The 20358-nt window shown below is 39.7% G+C and overlaps 1 protein-coding gene across 1 annotated transcript in view; it reads right to left on the bottom strand.

The window, feature by feature from the left end:
• MSH2 (mutS homolog 2) overlaps positions 1-20358 on the bottom strand; it is a 75195-nt gene that overhangs the window by 16419 nt on the left and 38418 nt on the right. The window contains exons 8-10 of the mRNA XM_031655136.1: positions 9332-9441; positions 4072-4195; positions 402-552 (exon numbers count right to left, since the gene is read on the bottom strand). Of these exons, the coding sequence (XP_031510996.1) occupies positions 402-552; positions 4072-4195; positions 9332-9441 (385 nt within the window). The remainder of the gene's footprint in view (positions 1-401; positions 553-4071; positions 4196-9331; positions 9442-20358) is intronic.

Raw genomic sequence — 20358 nt, 5'->3', positions numbered from 1 at the left:
ACTCCAGCCTGAGCGACACAGCAAGACTCCGTCTCGGGGGGGGGAAAAAAAAAAGAGATAAAAGAAACATGAAAATAAAGCCGAGATATGAGCGGGAACTAGCTCTAATAGATATGGTAACACAGAATAAGTGATAAAATATATTTTGCGTAGACAAAAGAATGGTGAGACAAGGTAAAAGTAGACTCTTTAAAACAGACCCAAAGTACCACTTCAGTCAGTGGGGAACAGATGGATTATTTAGCAAATGGTATTGGGACAGCTGACTGCTATTTGGAAGAAAGCTTGACTCTTACCTGATGACTACATTAGTAAAACTTCCTTATCATAGAACATTCACATCATGTTAGAGCATTCAGGGAATTAATAAAGGGTTAAAAATATAATAATGACTTGCAAACCTGTTGGTAAATTTAACACCGTTCTTCTGGATATCTACAGTACTAAAGTTTTTATTGTTACGAAGGACTTTTTCTTCCTTACAGGTTACACGAAAGTAATATCCAAACTGTGTACTGGAATCCAGTTTAATCTGTTTGCCAGGGTCCAAGCCTTGATAATCAAGAAGAAAAGAAAAAGTATTCCATAAATATCTACAGCCATTTTTCAATGTAACTCTAAAATTATTTAAATAATGAAAAACATATTGTTATACGACAACACATCACAATTATTATCTAACCAGAAAAGATTCAAATACTACTTACTTGAAAACTACATGAATTACGGATATCTATTTATAAAATCCTCAACTCCCTTATGAATGTTAGTTTCTGACTTGAAAGCTGCTTTCTGGGTAAACCTATCCAAGGCTGCAGAACACCAGCACTGGGCAACACATTCGCCCCAGTTGTTGTGAGCACATGAGGATGGATTAAGGTATAACCCCACCCTCGTGGAGTTATGCATGAGAATTATTTTCTTAACCAAAGTTATTTCTTTGGAACTAATATAGAGTATAATTAATGTGACCAAATACAATTTCCAAACAAAAACTTGAGACTCTGACAATGAAACTCTAGGAAAACTAGTGCACATATTTTCGTTAAGCATAGGAAACTTCACAAACCAAATGATCTGATTGATACGTGAACGGAAAATAAATCTCGGAACCCCAAAATCACTAAGCCAAGGGAAAAGTCAAGCTGGGAACTATGTCAGACAAACCTGCCTCCCATCTTATTCCTAAATAAGATAGCAACAAAGATTAAAAAGCTACATACCTCCCTCACAGTTTGCCCACAAGGAAATTCCTTGTGAGCCTCCAGATGTTCACTCTCAAACAACTCTGTTGAATTTCACCCTAGCAATGTAAACTGATAGCTTATCTTCACAGGTGAGGGACAGAAAGTCATCCCTCTGCTCACCTGACACAACTGCATTTCTGATTGCTTCCTCTGCCCTATTGTTTATGTAAAAACGCAGATTCACTGAGCCAGACTATTCAGTGAAAGGTCAATCAAGGACTCAAAAGAATGCAACCTTTTGTCTCTTATCTACTTATTACCTGAAAGCCCCTTGCTTCGAGTTGTCCTGCCTTTCCAGTTCGAACCAATGTACATCTTACACATGTTGACTGATGTCTCATGTCTCCCTAAAATGTATAAAAGCAAGCTGTACCCTAACCACTTTGCACACGTTGCACACGTGTCATCAGAAACTCGTGAGACTATGTCATGGATGTGTTCTTAACCTTGGCAAAATAAACTTTCTAAATTGGTTGAGACCTGTCTCGGGTATTTTGGGTTCACAATCAGCTAGACTTTCTGCATCGAGAATTTCTGGGTTTTTATAAATATGTTCCCTCTTCATAATTTCATTAACCAATATGATCTCTAGACTACAAACTAAGAGAGAGGGAGAGAGTATTTACAAATGTACTTGCTGAAGTGTGGCCATCAAATGTTAGTAGTAGCAAACAACTAAAGACAGACCTCGCTTGACCAGTGAGGAAAGGGAAAGTAGAGACCAATCCAGAAATAAAATTGGACTGATCTGAACAAAGGAATCTCTCAAAACATTCAAAGGGAAAGAGTAGTTCCGCAATGAAAGACTGCAAACAATCAGTGATCAAAGTTTCAAAACAAAGGACCATGTTCATGAGTACATAATGTAGTTTGCTTATATATGCATTTCACTGCAGTGTTAACAATAGCAACATCACCAAACATGAAAGACAATGGTATTTACAGAATACTGTTTATTTAACACATGTAAACCGAGGCTGCCATGAGGATCACAACTTTATTTAAAATGAGGCTCACATCCTCAAAGTGTAATGGCATTTCTGATGACACTAAGGTCTAAGAATTAAAGACCTAAGTAGGTCTAAGAATTAAAGCAATGAATCCAACATGTTAATGCTACAGTAGAATGTGGTGAAAACCAGAGAAATTAAATAATTTGTAAAGAGCTTCAGAAAAAATTTCCAAGCTGAAACTAGAACTCGTGTTTCCCAACTCCCAGCCTAATGTTCTTACACTACAGTTACAGTGTTTCTGTCTCAATTTGAGTGCTATTTATGTTGCTTTCAACATACTTTTTAATAAAACAAACTTACTTAATTTTAAATGAAATTAAACTTAATTTATACCGTAAAAAACAAGTTTTTGCCATTTTCTCATTAGCACTCAATAAAATAGATCAAAAAAATAGGCAATAATTTAATGTATACTATGATGCATTCTTTTTTTTTCTTTTTTTAAAGACAAGGTGTCACTTTCACTCTGTCCCTCAGGCTGGATGGAATACATTGGTACTATCATGGCTCACTGTAGCCTCAACCTCCCAAGCTAAAGCAATCCTCCCACCTCAGCCTCCTAAGTAGCTAGGACCACAGGTGTGCATCACCACACCCAGCAAATTTTTTTCCTTTTAATTTTTGGTAGAAATGTGGTCTATGTTGCACAGGCTAGTCTTGAACTCCTGGGCTGAAGTGATCCTCCTAAGTATTGGGATTATAGGCGTGAGCCACTGTGCCTGGCCAATGATGCATTCTCTTTTCTTATTTTGAGACAGGATCTCACCCTGTCACCCAGGCTGAGTGTAGTAGTGCAATTATGGCTCACTGTAGCCTCAACCTTCCTGGCTCGAGTGATCCTCCCACCTCAGCCTCCTGAGTAGCTGGGACCACAGGTGCATGCCACCATGTCGGGCTAATTTTTGTATTTTTTGTACAGACAGGGTTTCATCATGTTGCCCAGGTTGATCTCGAATTCCTGGACTCAAGCAATCTGCCCACCTTGGTCTCTCTCAAAGTGCTAGGATTACTACAGGTGTGAGCCACCATGCCCAGTCCAATGATGCATCCTTAACAGGATTCTTCCCTCACAAAACCAATTATCAGCAGAAAAACTTCCAGCCAAACAAGTTAACATACGGTAAAACACAGAAATGTGCAGGTACTTTAACTTTCTATTAAGTCAAAAATTATTAAGGAAATACAAAATAACTTTAACTCCAGATACATAAACTCTCTGAGCCTTAATATCCTTAGCTATGAAATGAGGAAGATGGATTTTAATGCAAAAGTTCTTAATTAGGGATCTAGTCCATGTTTGGACTCTCTACAGAAACTATTTGCAAATTTTTTATATATGTAGGTATGGGCATCAGATTATCCGGAAGTTTATTACTGCTTAAATACACTGTTTTGTTCTGGATTTCTAAACTTCTTTGTACTGAGCACCTTACACATGTTTGATGAAAATCCAGAGGAGAAAAAAGTGTGAACCTATAGGGAATTAATAAGCTGGTATGGAAGACAGACTTTTTCCAAAAATTGGCATTAATGAAGTGCTTGGAAACCCCAAAGCCAAATCAACGCACTACTCCTAGGAGAATCGGGTTTGGTGATCCTCCTAGGAGTATCCTGTTACCAGTGGAGGTGACATTTAAAATAGGGCTTTTTAAATGACATCATACAAGGGCCTGTAGGGCGATTTCTGTTTGACAAGAATGTGGAGTCATCATCTTGGGGACAGGAAACTTATAAAATAATTCTGGCATCAACATAGACAAGACACTGTATAGACAAAAGAATTATTCCAACCTCCAATGACTCATTCTTACCAAGATCTCTGGCTGCACTTATTAATGTTGACTGCATCTTCTTTTCCAAGTCATTCATTATTTCTCTTAATTCACTGAGATTAGGATCAAATGAAGGTTTTACAAGGAATTCATGGTTTTCTACCTGCAAACAGAACAAAGTGACAAAATCCTATAAATAATCAGTAAAGACAGAAATTATAAAGCAAATATTTCCTCCCACTTAAATTTTACTGTTTTCAGTTAAATAATTTGCTATCCATAAGTTATTCAGTCACAACTATTAAGGAGTTTCTATTTACTGAGATGGAAAATTCTGTTCATTAGGACTTCAGAGTTCTATATGTATAAAAACGATTCATATGAAACAGATACAGTGCTGATGATGTATATGTCCCTAATAGTATTCTACATTTTATTTATATTTTTCCTAAACATTTAAAATGTTCTCCCTAAAAATTACTAAGTAATGTTCAATGTGCAAAACTTGTAATAGTTGTATGTTGCCCAAACCAAGGATATACCCTAGAAATCTCAAAAAGCTCTAAGAAACAAAAGAATTTTCTTAAAAGTTAATCAAAATCTCACAATTTAAAAACATACTCATAAGTACTTTGTTTCACTAAATTCTTACCAGTAATAACAGCAAGAAACCACAACGAAAAATAGATCTCATTTACAATAGCAAAAACTACATAAAATATTCAGAAACAAAGTCTTGATTATATAGGACCTTTATAAAGATAATTGCCTATTGGAAGATTTAAAAGAAGAATATAAATGTTAAATTCAACTGATTAAAAAACTACAGGAATTGGACCGGCGCCACGGCTCATGCCTGTAACCCCAGCACTTTGGGAGGCCAAGGCAGGTGGATCACTTGAGGTCAGGAGTTTGAGACCAGCCTGGTCAACATGGTGAAACCCCATCTCTACTACAAATACAAAATGAGCTGGGCGTAGCAGTGTGCACCTGTAGTCCCAGCTACTTGGGAGGCTGAGGCAGGAGAATCACTCAAACATGGGAGGTGGAGATTGCAGTGAGCCAAGATCGTGCCACTCTACTCCAGCCTGGGTGACAGAGTGTGACTCAGTTAAAGAAAGACAGAAAGAAAGACAGAAAGAAAGAAAGAGGTAAACTATGAAAAGAGAAAACTAGATCTAATATTAATAAGCTATGTATTTCCACAGATTGTCCGATAGGAATTCTTTTTTGAAACAATACAACTAAAATTTACATGAAATTGTGAAAGAACATCTAAAAAAAGAATGAAGTGTATCCTTACTAGGCATTACAATTAAGCAGACAATTATGTATGGAAGCTTAATATAACAGAGTGAGTCCATTCTCTTGATTTAAATTATTCAATAAATGAGGTTGAGATAAATTGTTCCTAATTACTATCCACTTAGAGAGTACACTTTCACATACCAGAAGCAAACTATGCAAGGAATAAGGAATTAAAATCAAATTACAGAAAGCTAACAAAAAAGAGAATATACACAAAATAACTTTCTCAATTTAAACCAACCAAAAGAAATTCAATATAATATTAAAATTTAAAATTTTGGCCAGGCTCGGTGGCTCACGCCTGTAATCCCAGCACTTTGGGAGGCCAAGGCGGGCAGATCACAAGGTCAGGAGATCAACACCATCCTGCCTTACACGGTGAAACCCTGTCTCTACTAAAAATACAAAAACTTAGTCAGGCGTGGCAGCGGGCCTATAATCCCAGCTACTAGGGAGGCTGAACCTGGGAAGCAGAGGCTGCAGTGAGCCGAGATTGCGCCACTGCACTCTAGCCTGGGTGACAGAGTGAGACTTCACCTCACCAAAAAAAAAAAAAAAAAAAAAAAATCAAATTAAATTTAAAAGTACATAAAATCCAGTTATAGGCTTTATTTTGCTTAAACTTATGGTTAAAAAAACCTCACAAAAAAATGAAAAAATATACACCATATTAAAAAGTGTTTTAAAAAGTACTCTGACATAGCTCTCTTACAATGAGACAAAATGTAAGGCAAAAAAGCATTATTAATTAAGGATAGAGTCCCTAAAGAATGATGAAGATTCAATTCACCAGAAAAAACAACAGCTCTGTGCCTCACATATTAACCAAAAACAGACCTAGATGGAGAAACCCACATCTTTCTCAGTAACCCAGCAGATCAAAAATTAGCGAGCATATATAGACAATGAAATGAAAAAACAATCCCAAAAGTAGAGTACACATCCAAATTTTAAATACATGGGGAAATTTTATGAAACGGATACACACCAAGCTTGGAAATTTAAAAATATACTTCTAAATAATTAACAAACCAAAGAACAAATGATAATAGAAATAAAATACTTGGAGTTGAGTAAGAAATTATACCTCTCTAAACTCACACTTGTAATCCTACAACTTTGGGAAGCCAAGACAGGAGGATTGCTTGAGCCCAGGAGTTCAAGGCCAGCCTGGTCAACATAGCAAAAACCGTGTCTCTACTAAAAAATAAAAAAATTAGCCAGGTGTGGTGGCACACGCCTATAATCTCAGGTACTCAGGAGGCTGAGGTGGGAGGATCACTGGAGCCCAGGAATTCAAGGCCTGCAATGAGCTATGATCAAACCACTGCACTCCAGTCTCGGCAACAGAGCAGGATCCTGTTAATCAATCAATAAATTAATAATTAATGTGGTATGTCCATCAGGGAATACCATTCAGCTATATGAGGAGATATGATCTGGATATGTGCCCCCACCCAAATGTCACATTGAATTGGAATTGGAATCCCCAGTGTTGGAGGTGGAGCCTGGTGAGAGGTGACTGGATGGATCATGAGGGTGGTTTTCCCTGGGTACTCCTCTCATGATAGTGACTGACTTGTCCTGAGATCTAGTTGTTTAAAAGTGTGTAGCACCTCCCCCTTCTCTCTCTTGCTCCTGCCCATCATGTAAGACGTGCACTACAAGAGAACTACTCTTGATCACCATAGACTCTTAAATCACTGGAGATGGCACCTTGATTTGGGTATGCAAAACAAATCTTACTAAAACAACCTTTACCTTCCATTAGTTTGCCCCACATATTTACCTTCCCACAATTTACCACCCCTCGAAGCTCAAACCTCTTTTCTTCAATCTTGTTGGCTCTCCACAATTTATTATCTGATATGGTTTGGCTGTGTCTCCACCCAAATCTCATCTTGAGTTGTAGCTCCCATAATCCCCATGTGACATGGGAGGGACCCGGTGGGAGGTAATTGAATCATGGCAGCAGGTTTTTTATTTTTATCATCTCTACAAATAATTTAAAAATCAGCCAGGTGTGGTGGTGCACATCTATGGTTCCAACTACTTGGGAGGCTGAAGTGGGAGGATCACTTGAGCCCAGATTCAAGGCTGCAGTGAACCGTGATCGCACCACTGCACTCCAGCCTGGGTGACAGAATAAAACTCTGTCTCATTTTTTAAAAAGGGTGTGGGGGCAGGGACGCGGTGGCTTACGCATGCAATCCCAGCACTTTGGGAGGCTGAGGTGGGCTGATCACCTGAGGCTGGAAGTTTGAGACCAGCCTGACCAACACGGAGAAATCCCATCTCTACTAAAAATACGAAATTAGCCGGGTGTGGTGGCACATTCCTGTAATTCTAGCTACTTGGGAGGCTGAGGCAGGAGAATTGCTTGAACCCAGGAGGAGGAGGTTGAGGTGTATCGAGATAGCGCCCTTGCACTCCAGCCTGGGCAAAAAGTGTGAAACTCCATCTCAAAAAAAAAAAAAAAAAAGTAATGCAAAGAATCTGACTTAAACTAGCAAACCAAACGGTTACCCTAATATGAATAATGCAAGCATATATTCCTGCATGACCATTTTAACAGGGAATTTAACTTAGAAAAATTTCAAAATACTATTTTTAAAGTCTTGCAAATTAAAAACACTATATTCAGGCCGGGTATGGTGGCTCACACCTGTAATCCCAGCACTTGAGAGGCCAAGGCAGATGGATCACCTGAGGTCAGGAGTTCAAGACCAGCCTGGCCAACATGATGAAACCCTGTCTCTACTAAAAATACAAAAATTAGCCGGGTTTGGTGGCAGGCGCCTATAATCCCAGCTACTCGGGAGGCTGAGGCAGGAGAATCACTTGAACCCAGGAGGCAGAGATTGCAGTGAGTCAAGATCACGCCATTGCACGTCAGCCTGGGGACAAGAGTGAGACTTCATCTCAGGGGGGGGAAAAAAACCCCACTATATTCAATGGGCTCACCATAGTAAACTGGTAAACTTGTTCATATAAACAAATTTTTAACAGATTCGAAACAAAGCATTACCATGTCATAAACTGTGCTTTAAAATTCACTTTCATGTAAGGATATTTTCAACTATTTCACAAACTGTTCTCACTTTACATACAGTTATTGCTCAAAATTGTTAAAGACATGAGATATAGATCACTTAAACCCAAAATGTTCTCAATTAACAAGAAATTTTAGAAGTAAATAGTATTTAGAGTCCTGGTTAACTTTTTAGTTATATTCAACAACTATTTAGGAGATGCATACATATTCTAACCTCCTCCTGCAAAGAACTCTCTACGTGGAAAAGAAACAGAAGTGGCCCAGCAAGGTGGCTTATATCTGAAATCCCAGCATTTTGGGAGGCTAAGACCGAGGCAGGAGGATAGCTTGAGGCCAGAGTTTTGAGACCAGTTTGGGCAACACGGCGAGAGTTCATGTCTATAAAAAAGTTTTTAAAAAAGTAGCCAGGCGTGGTGGTACACAGTTGTATTTACAGCTACTAAGGCTAAGGCAGGAGGATTACTTGAACCCAGAAGTTTGAGAGGTTAGTGAACTATGACAGTGTCACTGCACTTAAGCCTGGGTAACAGACGGAGACCCAGTCTCAAAAGAAAAACAAGAAAACAAACAAAATGAAAGTTTTCTTGTGTGTCCTATGTTTACCTCTAACTTCTCTTTCCTTTTCCAGTGACTATAATTTTCCTTCTCTTTGAAAATAAAATGCAGTTGCATTTATGAAATTGTTCATTTATGAGATTGTCTTTAACCAGGACAGTTATGCCCAATATTCATTTCCTCTGCTAATCTGTATTTCAGCCACTGAAACAGTTGCTATTTTTTAAAAAAATCCTTTTCCCATCTGTCACTTCGTCTTACCTCCACTGTCTACAAAGGTGCTACAATTAGATACTAAAAAGAAAAATCTACACGCTTTCTTAATGTGGCCTTTGTTTTTAAAAAATACCTACTGTTTAAATTTAAAAGTATATTGCATACCTGATCCATATCTAAAGTTGTTTCTATCATTTCCTGAAACTTGGAGAAATCAGAACGAAGATCAGTAAGAGGAGTCACAAAAACTGCCAACAATAATTTCTGGTGTTTTCCTAAAAGAAAGTAGTAAAACAAACAAATAAAAAGATCTCATTTTTACAAAATACAAATCATAAAAATGTGACTGAGATAAACAAGCATCATTTGATCCAAAAGTTACAAATAGTACAGTAGGTCTCCAAAGTTACTATTTACTCAGGTGTTTTAATTCAAATTGTTTAGTACTCAAGTTATTTTATAGGAAGGGAAATGATGTAGCACTCAAAGCTTCCCACTAATAATACATTACCTCCCTTGTCTGTAAATCCAACAAGTAATACAGATGCAGAAATATGACATTAATTATGACTAAATGAATTTCATTTCTTATAGATTTAATAACCCAAAGTCATTAAAATAAAATCTCTAGCTTACGTCATATTCCTAATTTCCATTAATAACAGTGTTCCAATTAACAGATTAAATCAAGCCAAGTTTTTACACAATGGAACTGTACTTGATGGTATTTAAGGGTACATGATGGGGAGGCCGGGTATGGTGGCTCATGCCTATAATCCCAGCACTTTCGGAGGCTGAGGCGGGCAGATCACTTGAGCTCAGGAGTTTGAGACCAGCCTGACCAACAAGGTGAAACCTCATCTCTGCTCAAAATACAAAAATTAGCCTGGTGTGGTAACACAGGCTTACAGTCCCAGCTACTCGGGAGGTTGAAGCAGAAGAATTGCTTAAACGCAGGAGGTAGAGGCTGCAGTTAGACCAAGATCACACTACTGCCCTCCAGCCTGGGCAACAGAACGAGATTCTATCTCAAAAAAAAAAAAAAAAAAAAAAAAAGAGCATATGCTGGGGAATCATGTATGAAGGAGTAAGTGAAGCAATGGAGTACATACTGTGAAAAAGTAGGCAGGACTAGAGACCTGGGTAATGATCCCAGCTCTGCTACCCATTGGCTCTCTTAGCTGGAGCATGATACTTTGAGCCTCATTTTCCCTTTTTGTGTAAAGGAATAATAATAGCTACCCAGAAATAATAAATGAGATAACTATATACCATACTTGTACAGTCCTTGACACTTAACAGAAGCTCAACAAGTTACTTTGTATTACTACTGGTATAACGCAAGGATTTTTTTTTAATCGCCAATAAATTCCCTTAGAAGAATTCCGCAAGTGATACCTAACACACTGCATTTCACTCCAAAGCAACAGTTCCCAAACTTCTCCAGAAATTTTAGCAGCTATTGAGAAAATGATGAAAAACTACTATGAAGTCAGCAAAATTGTTTTAAGGATTCATGTTTTATTATTAATCACAACAGCATCTATACATATTTAGAAAATATGTACATACGTGTGAAGCACTATTTAGACAGAATAAAAACAACACTTTGCCCACACAATGTCTGCTGTGCTACAATGCATAGTTCTTTATTCCAAATTAGCTCATGCACTATTGGTAAATAAGGGAATCGTGGCAGCAAAATTCAGAGGTGGCATTGGTTTATGAATGATTTTTTTTCCAGCCCATTAATGTTTTAAAGGGATCAAGGTTAAGCTCTCACACAATTAAGAGTAAGCCTTAGCAGTGAAGACCTCAGAGTAGTTGGCTTAACAGCCACTGTACTTTCCACTCACTATGTTAAGATATGTGGGAAAGCTCAAGGGTACAAAACATTTGCCAGTGTTTTCGAAAAAGAAAAAAAAAAAAAAAAAGAATTCAATTTCATACCATGGTTCAGATTTTTAATTCTGACGAAACTAGCCTCTATTAGAAGCAAATGCCCTCAAGGACCTACATCTCAAAGGAGAAAACAACAGCCACAGATCTAAGGCTTCAAAGAGTTGGCTAATGCTGGTGCTTGGGTGCAAATGCCAGGAAGGCCACAGTTTTTATTACAGTTTGTTACGCTTCTGTTAGAAGTGGTTTTTAAAAATTCATGTATTTTCAGGTCTGCTTCAACCCTGTTTTTTCCATAAGCTGTTATTTTTCTAGCACATGACTGAAGAAGGTTTTCCAAGAATCCATACTGCATAAATATCTGTATGAACTTCAGAACCTACGTCACCCTCAACATGTCCTCTGGCTCCTCAAGCACACGAGCCCACTTTGTTGCAGCCCTTCTCAGTTTATAAACTTCCTTACGAGTTCTCCTGCTCCCTTATCCTCCAAGCTTTCACTAGCATCTTAAATCCCTTCCCTTCCTTGTAACTTGTACCAAACCCCAGTTGCCAATTTCCAACTAGATTTTGTAAAGCTACATTCTCCACCAGTGATCACAGGCTGGAAAGCCCTACACAAGCTATCCTGAGGTCTTAACCAAAGGACTCCTGGTATTCATAGCAGTACATAAACAAAGAAGAAAATTCTAGTTTTATTTCCTCTAGCCTCTAGCTGAAATTTAGCGTTTGCTTTCATTATTAATGTAGGCAATAAGCCATGACAGTATTACCAGTACCTGTGTCTTTGTTACTAATTAAATCACCAGCTATATTTTCATATCATATTAGTTTTGAGATATTTTAAAGCATTATTTAACCTCACTCTTACTTCGGAAGTCAAGTAGTAGGCTTTCTGTCAGGTATTTTTCAATGCATTAATAAAAAAGACATTCTTACATCAAGAATTTGTTTCATAGTTTGATAAGCATATTTCAATACAATCAGTTTCCTTTGTAACTGTGCGTTTTATGTATTTAAAAACACTACTAATGGGCTTCAACAGTAGCCAAGAAGGTCCACAGCACAAAAAAAAGTTAAAAATCTCAGACAGGCCTCTAGTCTCAACTCCTACCAACCTCGTCATAATTCTCTACTTCTATGCTTGACCACTTTAGGTTTCCTTCGCTCCTGCAACAAGGTAAGACCACATCAGCCTTATGTCTTTGCACTGGCTGATCCCACTAGCCTCCCCTCCTACCTCAATTTTTTTTCTTTTTTTTTTTTTAAGATGAGGTCTCGCCGGGCGCGGTGGCTCAAGCCTGTAATCCCAGCACTTTGGGAGGCCGAGACGGGCGGATCACGAGGTCAGAAGATGGAGACCATCCTGGCTAACACGGTGAAACCCCGTCTCTACTAAAAAATACAAAAAACTAGCCGGGGGAGGTGGCGGGCGCCTGTAGTCCCAGCTACTCGGGAGGCTGAGGCAGGAGAATGGCGTAAGCCTGGGAGGCAGAGCTTGCAGTGAGCTGAGATCCGGCCACTGCACTCCAGCCTGGGCGACAGAACGAGACTCCTTCTCAAAAAAAAAAATAAAAATAAAAATAAAAAAAATAAAAAAATAAAAAAAAGATGAGGTCTCACTCTAACACCCTGGATGAAGTGCAGTGGCGCAATCATGGCTCACTGCAGCCTTGACTTCCCAGGCTCAGACAATCCTCCAACCTCAGCCTCCTGAGTAGCTGGACTACAGGTGCATTTCACTATGCCTGAGTAATTTTTGTATTTTTTGTACAGATGAGATTTCGCCATGTTGCCCAGGTTGGTATCAAACTCCTGGGCTCAAGTGATCTGTCCACCTCCGCCTCCCTAAGTGCTGGGATTACAGGTATGAGCCACCATGCCCGGACTCCTTCCTCTGTCCCCTCCAATTCTTAACAGCTGGCACCGTTTTATGGTTCAAGTCTCACCTTAGATAGCAATTCCTTAAAGAGGCCTTCTTTGGCCACAGGATCTGTTGTCTCCCTGGCCCCTTGCCAAGTCACTGTATCATACCAACACATTATGCTTTCTTTATTGTACCTAATGCTATTTTAAATTCTTGTCCATTTATTTCCCTACTGTCTGTCTCCCTCCACTCTTTCACTATTATGGAAACTCTACAAAACAGGGACTTCATCTATCAGAACTCCTAAAAAATGTTTGGCACAAAGTAGCCAGTTGATGATATTTGTTGAATGAATGACTTTATGAAGGAAGGGAACAAGAAACTGATAAGGTAACCAATTTATTTAGTAAGAATCTCAAAGATCACACAGGGAAATGATTTGTTAGCTTCTTAAGTGTATCAAAATGTAAAATGCTCAAATAATCAAGTCATTAAATAACTTTTGTTAGGAACTCCAGATTAATTGTCCGCAAGATTCACGTAAAACTCCGTGAAGCTTTCATTTTCAAGAACACAACTGTGTACCTCATGAACTACTGCAATGCTTAGGTCAGTAAGTGTAAGTATTGGGAGGCATGGTGGCTCACGCCTGTAATCCCAACACTTTGGGAGGCTGAGGCAGGTGGATTATCTGAGGTCAGGAGTTTGAGGCCAGCCTGGCCAACAGGGGAAACTACTCACGTCTCTAATAAAAACACAAAAATAAGCGGGGCATGGTGGCATGTGCCTGAAATCCCAGCTACTCAGGAGGCTGAGGCAGGAGAACTGCTTGAACTTGGGGGGTGGCGGCTGCAGTAAGCCAAGATCGTGCTACTGCACTCCAGCCTGGGCAAGAGAGTGAGACTCCATCTCAAAAAAGCATAAGTATTAACGTTTCTATAACAACCCTAAACATAAGCTAATCACTATTAAATCATCACTTACTATAATCAAAAAATGTAAAATATCAGGATACATTGAAAGCCCATCAAGAATAAGTGACTCAGGCTGGGTGTGGTGGCTCATGCCTGTAATCCCGGCACTTTGGGAGGCCGAGGCGGGTGGATTGCTTGAGGTCAGGAGTTTGAGACTAGGCTGAGCAACATGGTGAAATCCCATCTCTACTAAAAATACAAAAATTGAGCCAGGCATGGTGGTGCATGCCTGTAATCGCAGCTACTCGGGAGGCTGAGTCAAGAGAATCACTTGAACCCAGGAGGCAGAAGTTGCAGTGAGCTGAGACCATGCCACTACACTCCACCTTGAGTGACAGAGCAAGATTCTCTGTCTCAAAAAAAAAAAAAAAAAAAAAAAAAAAGAATAAGTGGTTTAGGTCAGGGCTTACACCTGCAATCCCAACACTTTGGGAGGCAAAGGTGGGGCGAATTGCTTGAGGTCAGCAGTTCAAGACAAGCCTGGCCAACATGGTAAAACCCTGTCTCTACTAAAAATACAAAAATTAGCCAGGCGTGGTGGTGGGCACCTGTAATCCCAGCTACTCAGGAGGCTGAGGCAGGAGAAATCACTTGAACCTGGGAGGCAGAGGTTGCAGTGAGGCGAGATTGCACCATTGCACTCCAGCCTGGGCAACACAGTGAGACACTGCCTCAAAAAAATAAAGAATAAGTGGTTTAGGCCAAGCATGGTAACTCACGCCTGTAATCCTAGCACTTTGGGAAGCTGAGGCAGGAGGATCACCTGAGTCCAGGAGTTCAAGACCAGCCTGGACAACATGGCAAGACCCCCTCTCAGGGGGAATTAAAAAAAAAAAGAGTAAGTGGGCTGGGTGCAGTGGCTCACACCTGTAATCCCAGCAGTTTGGAAGGCCGAGGCGGGCGGATCATGAGGTCAGGAGATCAAGACCATCCTGGCTAACACAGTGAAACACTGTCTCTACTAAAAATACAAAAAATTAGCCGGGCGTGCTGGCAGGCACCTGTAGGCCCAACTACTCAGGAGGCTGAGGTAGGAGAATGGCATGAATCCGGGAGGCAGAGCTTGCAATGAACCGAGATTGTGCCACTGCACTCCACCCTGGGTGACAGAGTGAGACTCCATTTCAAAAAAAAAAAAAAGAGTAAGTGGTTCACTAAGATATACTTCTGTAGAACTTACCTGTGGAGAAAAGGAAGGAGAGGGAAAGAGAGAAAAAGAGAGAGAGAAAGAGAAAGAGAGAGAGAAAGAGAAAGAGAGAGAGAGAGAAAGAGACAGAAAGACAGAGACAGAAAGAGACAGAGATACACTGATACACTTCCGGCCAGACACCATGGCTCATGCCTATAATCCCAGCACTTTGGGAGGCCGAGGCAGGTGGATCACTTGAGGTCAGGAGTTTGAGACCAGCCTGGCCAACATGGCAAAACCCTATCTCTACTAAAAATACAAAAAAAAATAGCCAAGTGTGGTGACACACACCTATAATCCAAGAAGTCTGGGATTATGTTAAATGACCAAACCTAAGAATAACTGGCGTTCTGGAGGAAGAAGGGAAATCTAGAAGTATGGAAAACATATCTGGGGGAATAATTGAGGAAAACCTCCCCAGCCTTGCTAGAGACCTAGACATCTAAATACAAGAACCTCAAAGAACACCTGGGAAATTCATTACAAAAAGATCATCACCTAGGTACACTGTCATCAGGTTATCCAAAGTTAAGATGAAGGAAAGAATCTTAAGAGCTGTGAGGCAAAAGCACCAGGTAACCTATAAAGAAAACCTATCAGATCAACAGCAGATTTCTCAGCAGAAACCCTACAAACCAGAGGAATTAGGGTCCTATCTTCAGCCTCCTCAAACAAAACAATTATCAGCCAAGAATTTTGTATCCAGGGAAACTAAGCTTCATAAATGAAAGAGTCTTTTTCAGACAAAAATTGCTCAGAGAATTCACTAGTACAAAGCCAGAACTACAATAACTGCTAAAGGGAGCTCTAAATCTTGAAACAAATACTGGAAACACATCAAAACATAAATCTTACTTTAAAGCATCAATCTTACAGGACCTATAAAACAAAAATACAATTTAAAAAAACACAAAAGGAATATGGTATACAGGCAACAAATACCACAATAAATGGAATGATACCTCACATCTCAATGCTAACGTTGAATGTAAATAGCCTAAATGCTCCACGTAAAAGATACAGAACTGAGGGCCGGGAGTGGTGGCTCACGCCTGTAATCCCAACACTTTGGGAGGCTGAGGAGGGCAGATCACAAGGTCAGGAGTTCAAGACCAGCCTGACCAACATGGTGAAACTCCATCTCTACTAAAAACGCAAACATTAGCTGGATGTGGTGGCACACGCCTGTAATCCCAGCTACTTGAGAGGCTGAGGCAGGAGAATCACTTGAACCTGGGGGGCAGAGGTTGTGATGAGCCAAGACCACGCCACTGCACTACAGCCTGGACGACAAAGCAAGACTCCATCTCAGAAAAAAAAAAAAGATACAGAATTGCAGAATGGGTAAGAACTCACCAACCATCTGCTGCCTTCAAGAAACTCACTTAAGAATGCACATAAACTTAAGGTAAAGGGGTGGAAAAAGATATTCCATGCAAATGGACACTAAAAGCAAGCGAGAATAGTTAATTCTTATATCAGACAAAACAATCCTTAAAGCAACTGCGTTAGAAAAGACAAAGAGGGACATTATATAATGATAAAAGGCCTTGTCCAACAGGAAAACATCACTATCTTAAACATATACGCACCTAGCACTGGAGCTCCCAAAATTATAAAACAATTACGGCCAGGTGCGGTGGCTCACTCCTGTAATCCTAGCACTTTGAGAGGCCGAGGCGTGCGATCACCTGAGGTCAGGAGTAGGAGACCAGCCTGACTAACATGGAGAAACCCTGTCCCTACTAAAAATACAAAATTAGCAGGGCGTGGTGACGCATGCCTGTAATCCCAGCTACTCGGGAGGCTGAGGCAGGTGAGCTGAGATCGCACCATTGCACTCCAGCCTGGGCAACAAGAGCAAAACTCTGTCTAAAACACACACACACACACACACAATTACTAATAGATCTAAGAAATGAGATAGACAGCAAATCAATTAATAGTGGGAGACTTCAATACTCCACTGACAACACTACGCAGGTCATCAGGACAGAAAGTCCACAAAGAATCAATGGATTTAAACTATACCCTGGAACAAATGGACTTAACAGATATATACAGAATATTCTACCAAACAAATGCAGAATAAACATTCTATTCAACAGCACATGGAAGTTTCTCCAATGGAAGTTTGTGGCATACGATAGGCCACAAAATGAGCCTCAATATATTTAAGAAAATTAAAATTATATCAAGCACTCTCTCAGACCACAGTGGAATAAAACTGGAAATCAACTACAAAAGGAACCTCCAAAACTGTGCAAATACATAGAAATTAAATAACCTGCTCCTGAGGCTGGGCGCAGTGGTTCACGCCTGTAATCCCAACACTTCGGGAGCCTAAGGCGGGTGGATCACCTCAGGTCAGAAGTTCAAGACCAGCCTGGCCAACATGGTAAAACCCCGTCTCTACTAAAACTACAAAAAATTAGCCAGGCGTGGTGGCAGGCACCTCTAATCCCAGCTACTCGGGAGATTAAGGCAGAAGAATTGCACGAACCCAGGAGGCGGAGGTTGCAGTGAGGCAAGATCATGCCATTGAACTCCAGCCTGGGCAACAAGAGCGAAACTCCGTCTCAAAAACAAAAACAAAAAAACCCCTGCTCCTGAATGATCATTGGGTCAAAAATGAAATCAAGGTGGAAATAAAAAAATTCTTCAAATTGAACAATAGTGACACAACCTATCAAAACCTCTGGGATACAGCAAAGGTGGTGCTAGTACTGTTCATGGCCCTAAACGCCTATATCAAAAAGTTTCAAAGCGTACAAACATACAATCTAAGGTCACACCTCAAGGAACTAGAGAAACAAGAACAAACCAAACCCAAACCCAGCTGAAGAAAGGAAATAACCAAGATCAGACCAGAACTAAATGAAATTGAAACAAACAAACAAAAATTCAAAAGATAAATGAAACAAAAAGCTGGTTATTTGAAAAGATAAATAAAAAGACCATTAGCAAGATTAACCAAGAAAATAGGAGAGAAAATCCAAATAAGCTCAAATTGGAAACGAAACAGGAGCTATTACAACTGACACCACAGAAATACAAAAGATCATTCAAGGTTACTACGAACACCTTTACACACATAAACCAGAAAACCTAGAGGAGGTGGATAAATTCCTGGAAAGATACAACCCTCCTAGCTTTAATCAGGAAGAATTAGCCTGAGCAGAGCAGTAACAAGCAGCAAGATAAAAATGGTAATTTAAAAATTACCAACAAAAAAAAGTCCAGGACCAGACAGATTCACAGCAGAATTCTACCAGACATTCAAAGAATTGGTACCAACACAGGCCGGGCACGGTGGCTCAAGCCTGTAATCCCAGCACTTTGGGAGGCCGAGGCGGGTGGATCACGAGGTCAGGCGATCGAGACTATCCTGGCTAACATGGTGAAACCCCGTCTCTACTAAAAATACAAAAAACTAGCCGGGCGTGGTGGCAGGCTCCTGTAGTCCCAGCTACTTGGGAGGCTGAGGCGGGAGAATGGCGTGAACCCGGGAGGCGGAGCTTGCAGTGAGCCGAGATCAGGCCACTGCACTCCAGCCTGGGAGACACAGCGAGACTCCGTCTCAAAAAAAAAAAAAAAAAAAGAATTGGTACCAACACTATTGACACTATCCCACAAGATAGAGAAAGAGGGAACCCTCCTGAAATCATTCTATGAAGCCAGTATCACCCTAATATCAAAACCAAGAAAGGACATGATCAAAAAACTACAGACCAATATTCCAGATGAACATAGATGCCAAAATCATTAACAAAATACTAGCTAATCGAATCCAACAACATATCAAAAAGATAATGCATCATGATCAAGTGGGTTTTATACCAGGGACATAGGAATGGTTTAACATACCCAAGTCAGTAAATGTGATACATTACATAAACAGAATTAAAAACAAAAATCACATGATCATCTCAACAGGTTCAGAAAAAGCATTGGACAAAATCCAGCATCCCTTTATCATTAAAACTCTCAGCAAAATCAGCATACAAGGGACACACCTCAATGTAATAAAGGCCATCTTGACAAACCCACAGCCAACAATAATATTGAACAGGGAAAAGTTGAAAGCATTCCCTCTAAGAACTGGAACAAGATAAGGATGCCTGCTCTCACCACTCCTCTTCAACATAGTACTGGAAGTCCTAGCCAGAGCAATCAGACAAGGAAAAGAAATCAAGGACATCCAAATCAGTAAAGAGGAAGTCAAACTGTCGCTGTATACTGATGATATGATTGTATACCTAGAAAACCCTAAAAACTCCTCCAGAAAGCTCCTAGAACTGATAAAAGAATTCACCAAAGTTTCTGCATACAACATTAATGTATACAAATCAGTAGCTCTTCTATACACCAACAGTGACTAAGCTGAGAATCAAATCAAGAACTCAACCCCTTTTACAATATTTGCAATAGTTACAATAGTTGCAAAAAAAAATAAAATACTTAGGAAATACCTAACCAAGGAGTTGAAAGACCTCTACACGGAAAACTACAAAAACACTGCTGAAAGAAATTACAGATGACACAAACAAATGGAAACACATCCCATGCTCATGGATGGGTAGAATTAATACTGTGAAAATAACCACACTGCCAAAAGCAATCTACAAATTCAACACCATTCCCATTAAAATACCACCAAAGAATTAGAAAAACCAATTCTAAAACTCATACGGAAGAAAAAAAGAGTCCGCATACCAAAGCAAGACTAAGAAAAAAAAAACAAATCTGAAGGCATCAAATTATCTGATTTCAAACTATAAGGCCGACAAACACAGCATGGTACTGGTATAAAAATAGGCACATAGACCAGTGGAACAGAATAGAGACTGCAGAAATAAACTCAAATACTTACAGTCAACTGATATTTGACAAAGCAAAAACGTAAAGTGGGGAAAGAACACCCTATCCAACAAATGGTGTTGAGATAATTGGCAAGCCACATGTAGGAGAAAGAAACTGGATCCTCATCTCTCACCTTATACAAAAATCAACTCAAGATGGGTCAAGTACTTAAATCTAAGAACCTGAAACTATAAAGATTCTAGAAGATAACAATTGGAAAAATCCTTCTAGACACTGACTTAGGCAAGGACTTCATGACCAAGAACCCAAAAGCAAATGCAATAAAAACAAAAACTAGCTGGAACTTAATTAAACTAAAGAGCTTTTGCAGCTGGGCATGGTGGTTCACACCTGTAATCCCAACACTTTGGGAGGCCAAGGTGGGTGGATTACCTGAGGTC

This window comes from Papio anubis, chromosome 14, assembly GCF_008728515.1.
Source record: "Papio anubis isolate 15944 chromosome 14, Panubis1.0, whole genome shotgun sequence".
Lineage (NCBI taxonomy): Eukaryota > Metazoa > Chordata > Mammalia > Primates > Cercopithecidae > Papio > Papio anubis.
The sequence above is the reverse complement of the archived record's forward strand: the minus strand, read 5'-3'. Positions and strand labels throughout refer to the sequence as shown.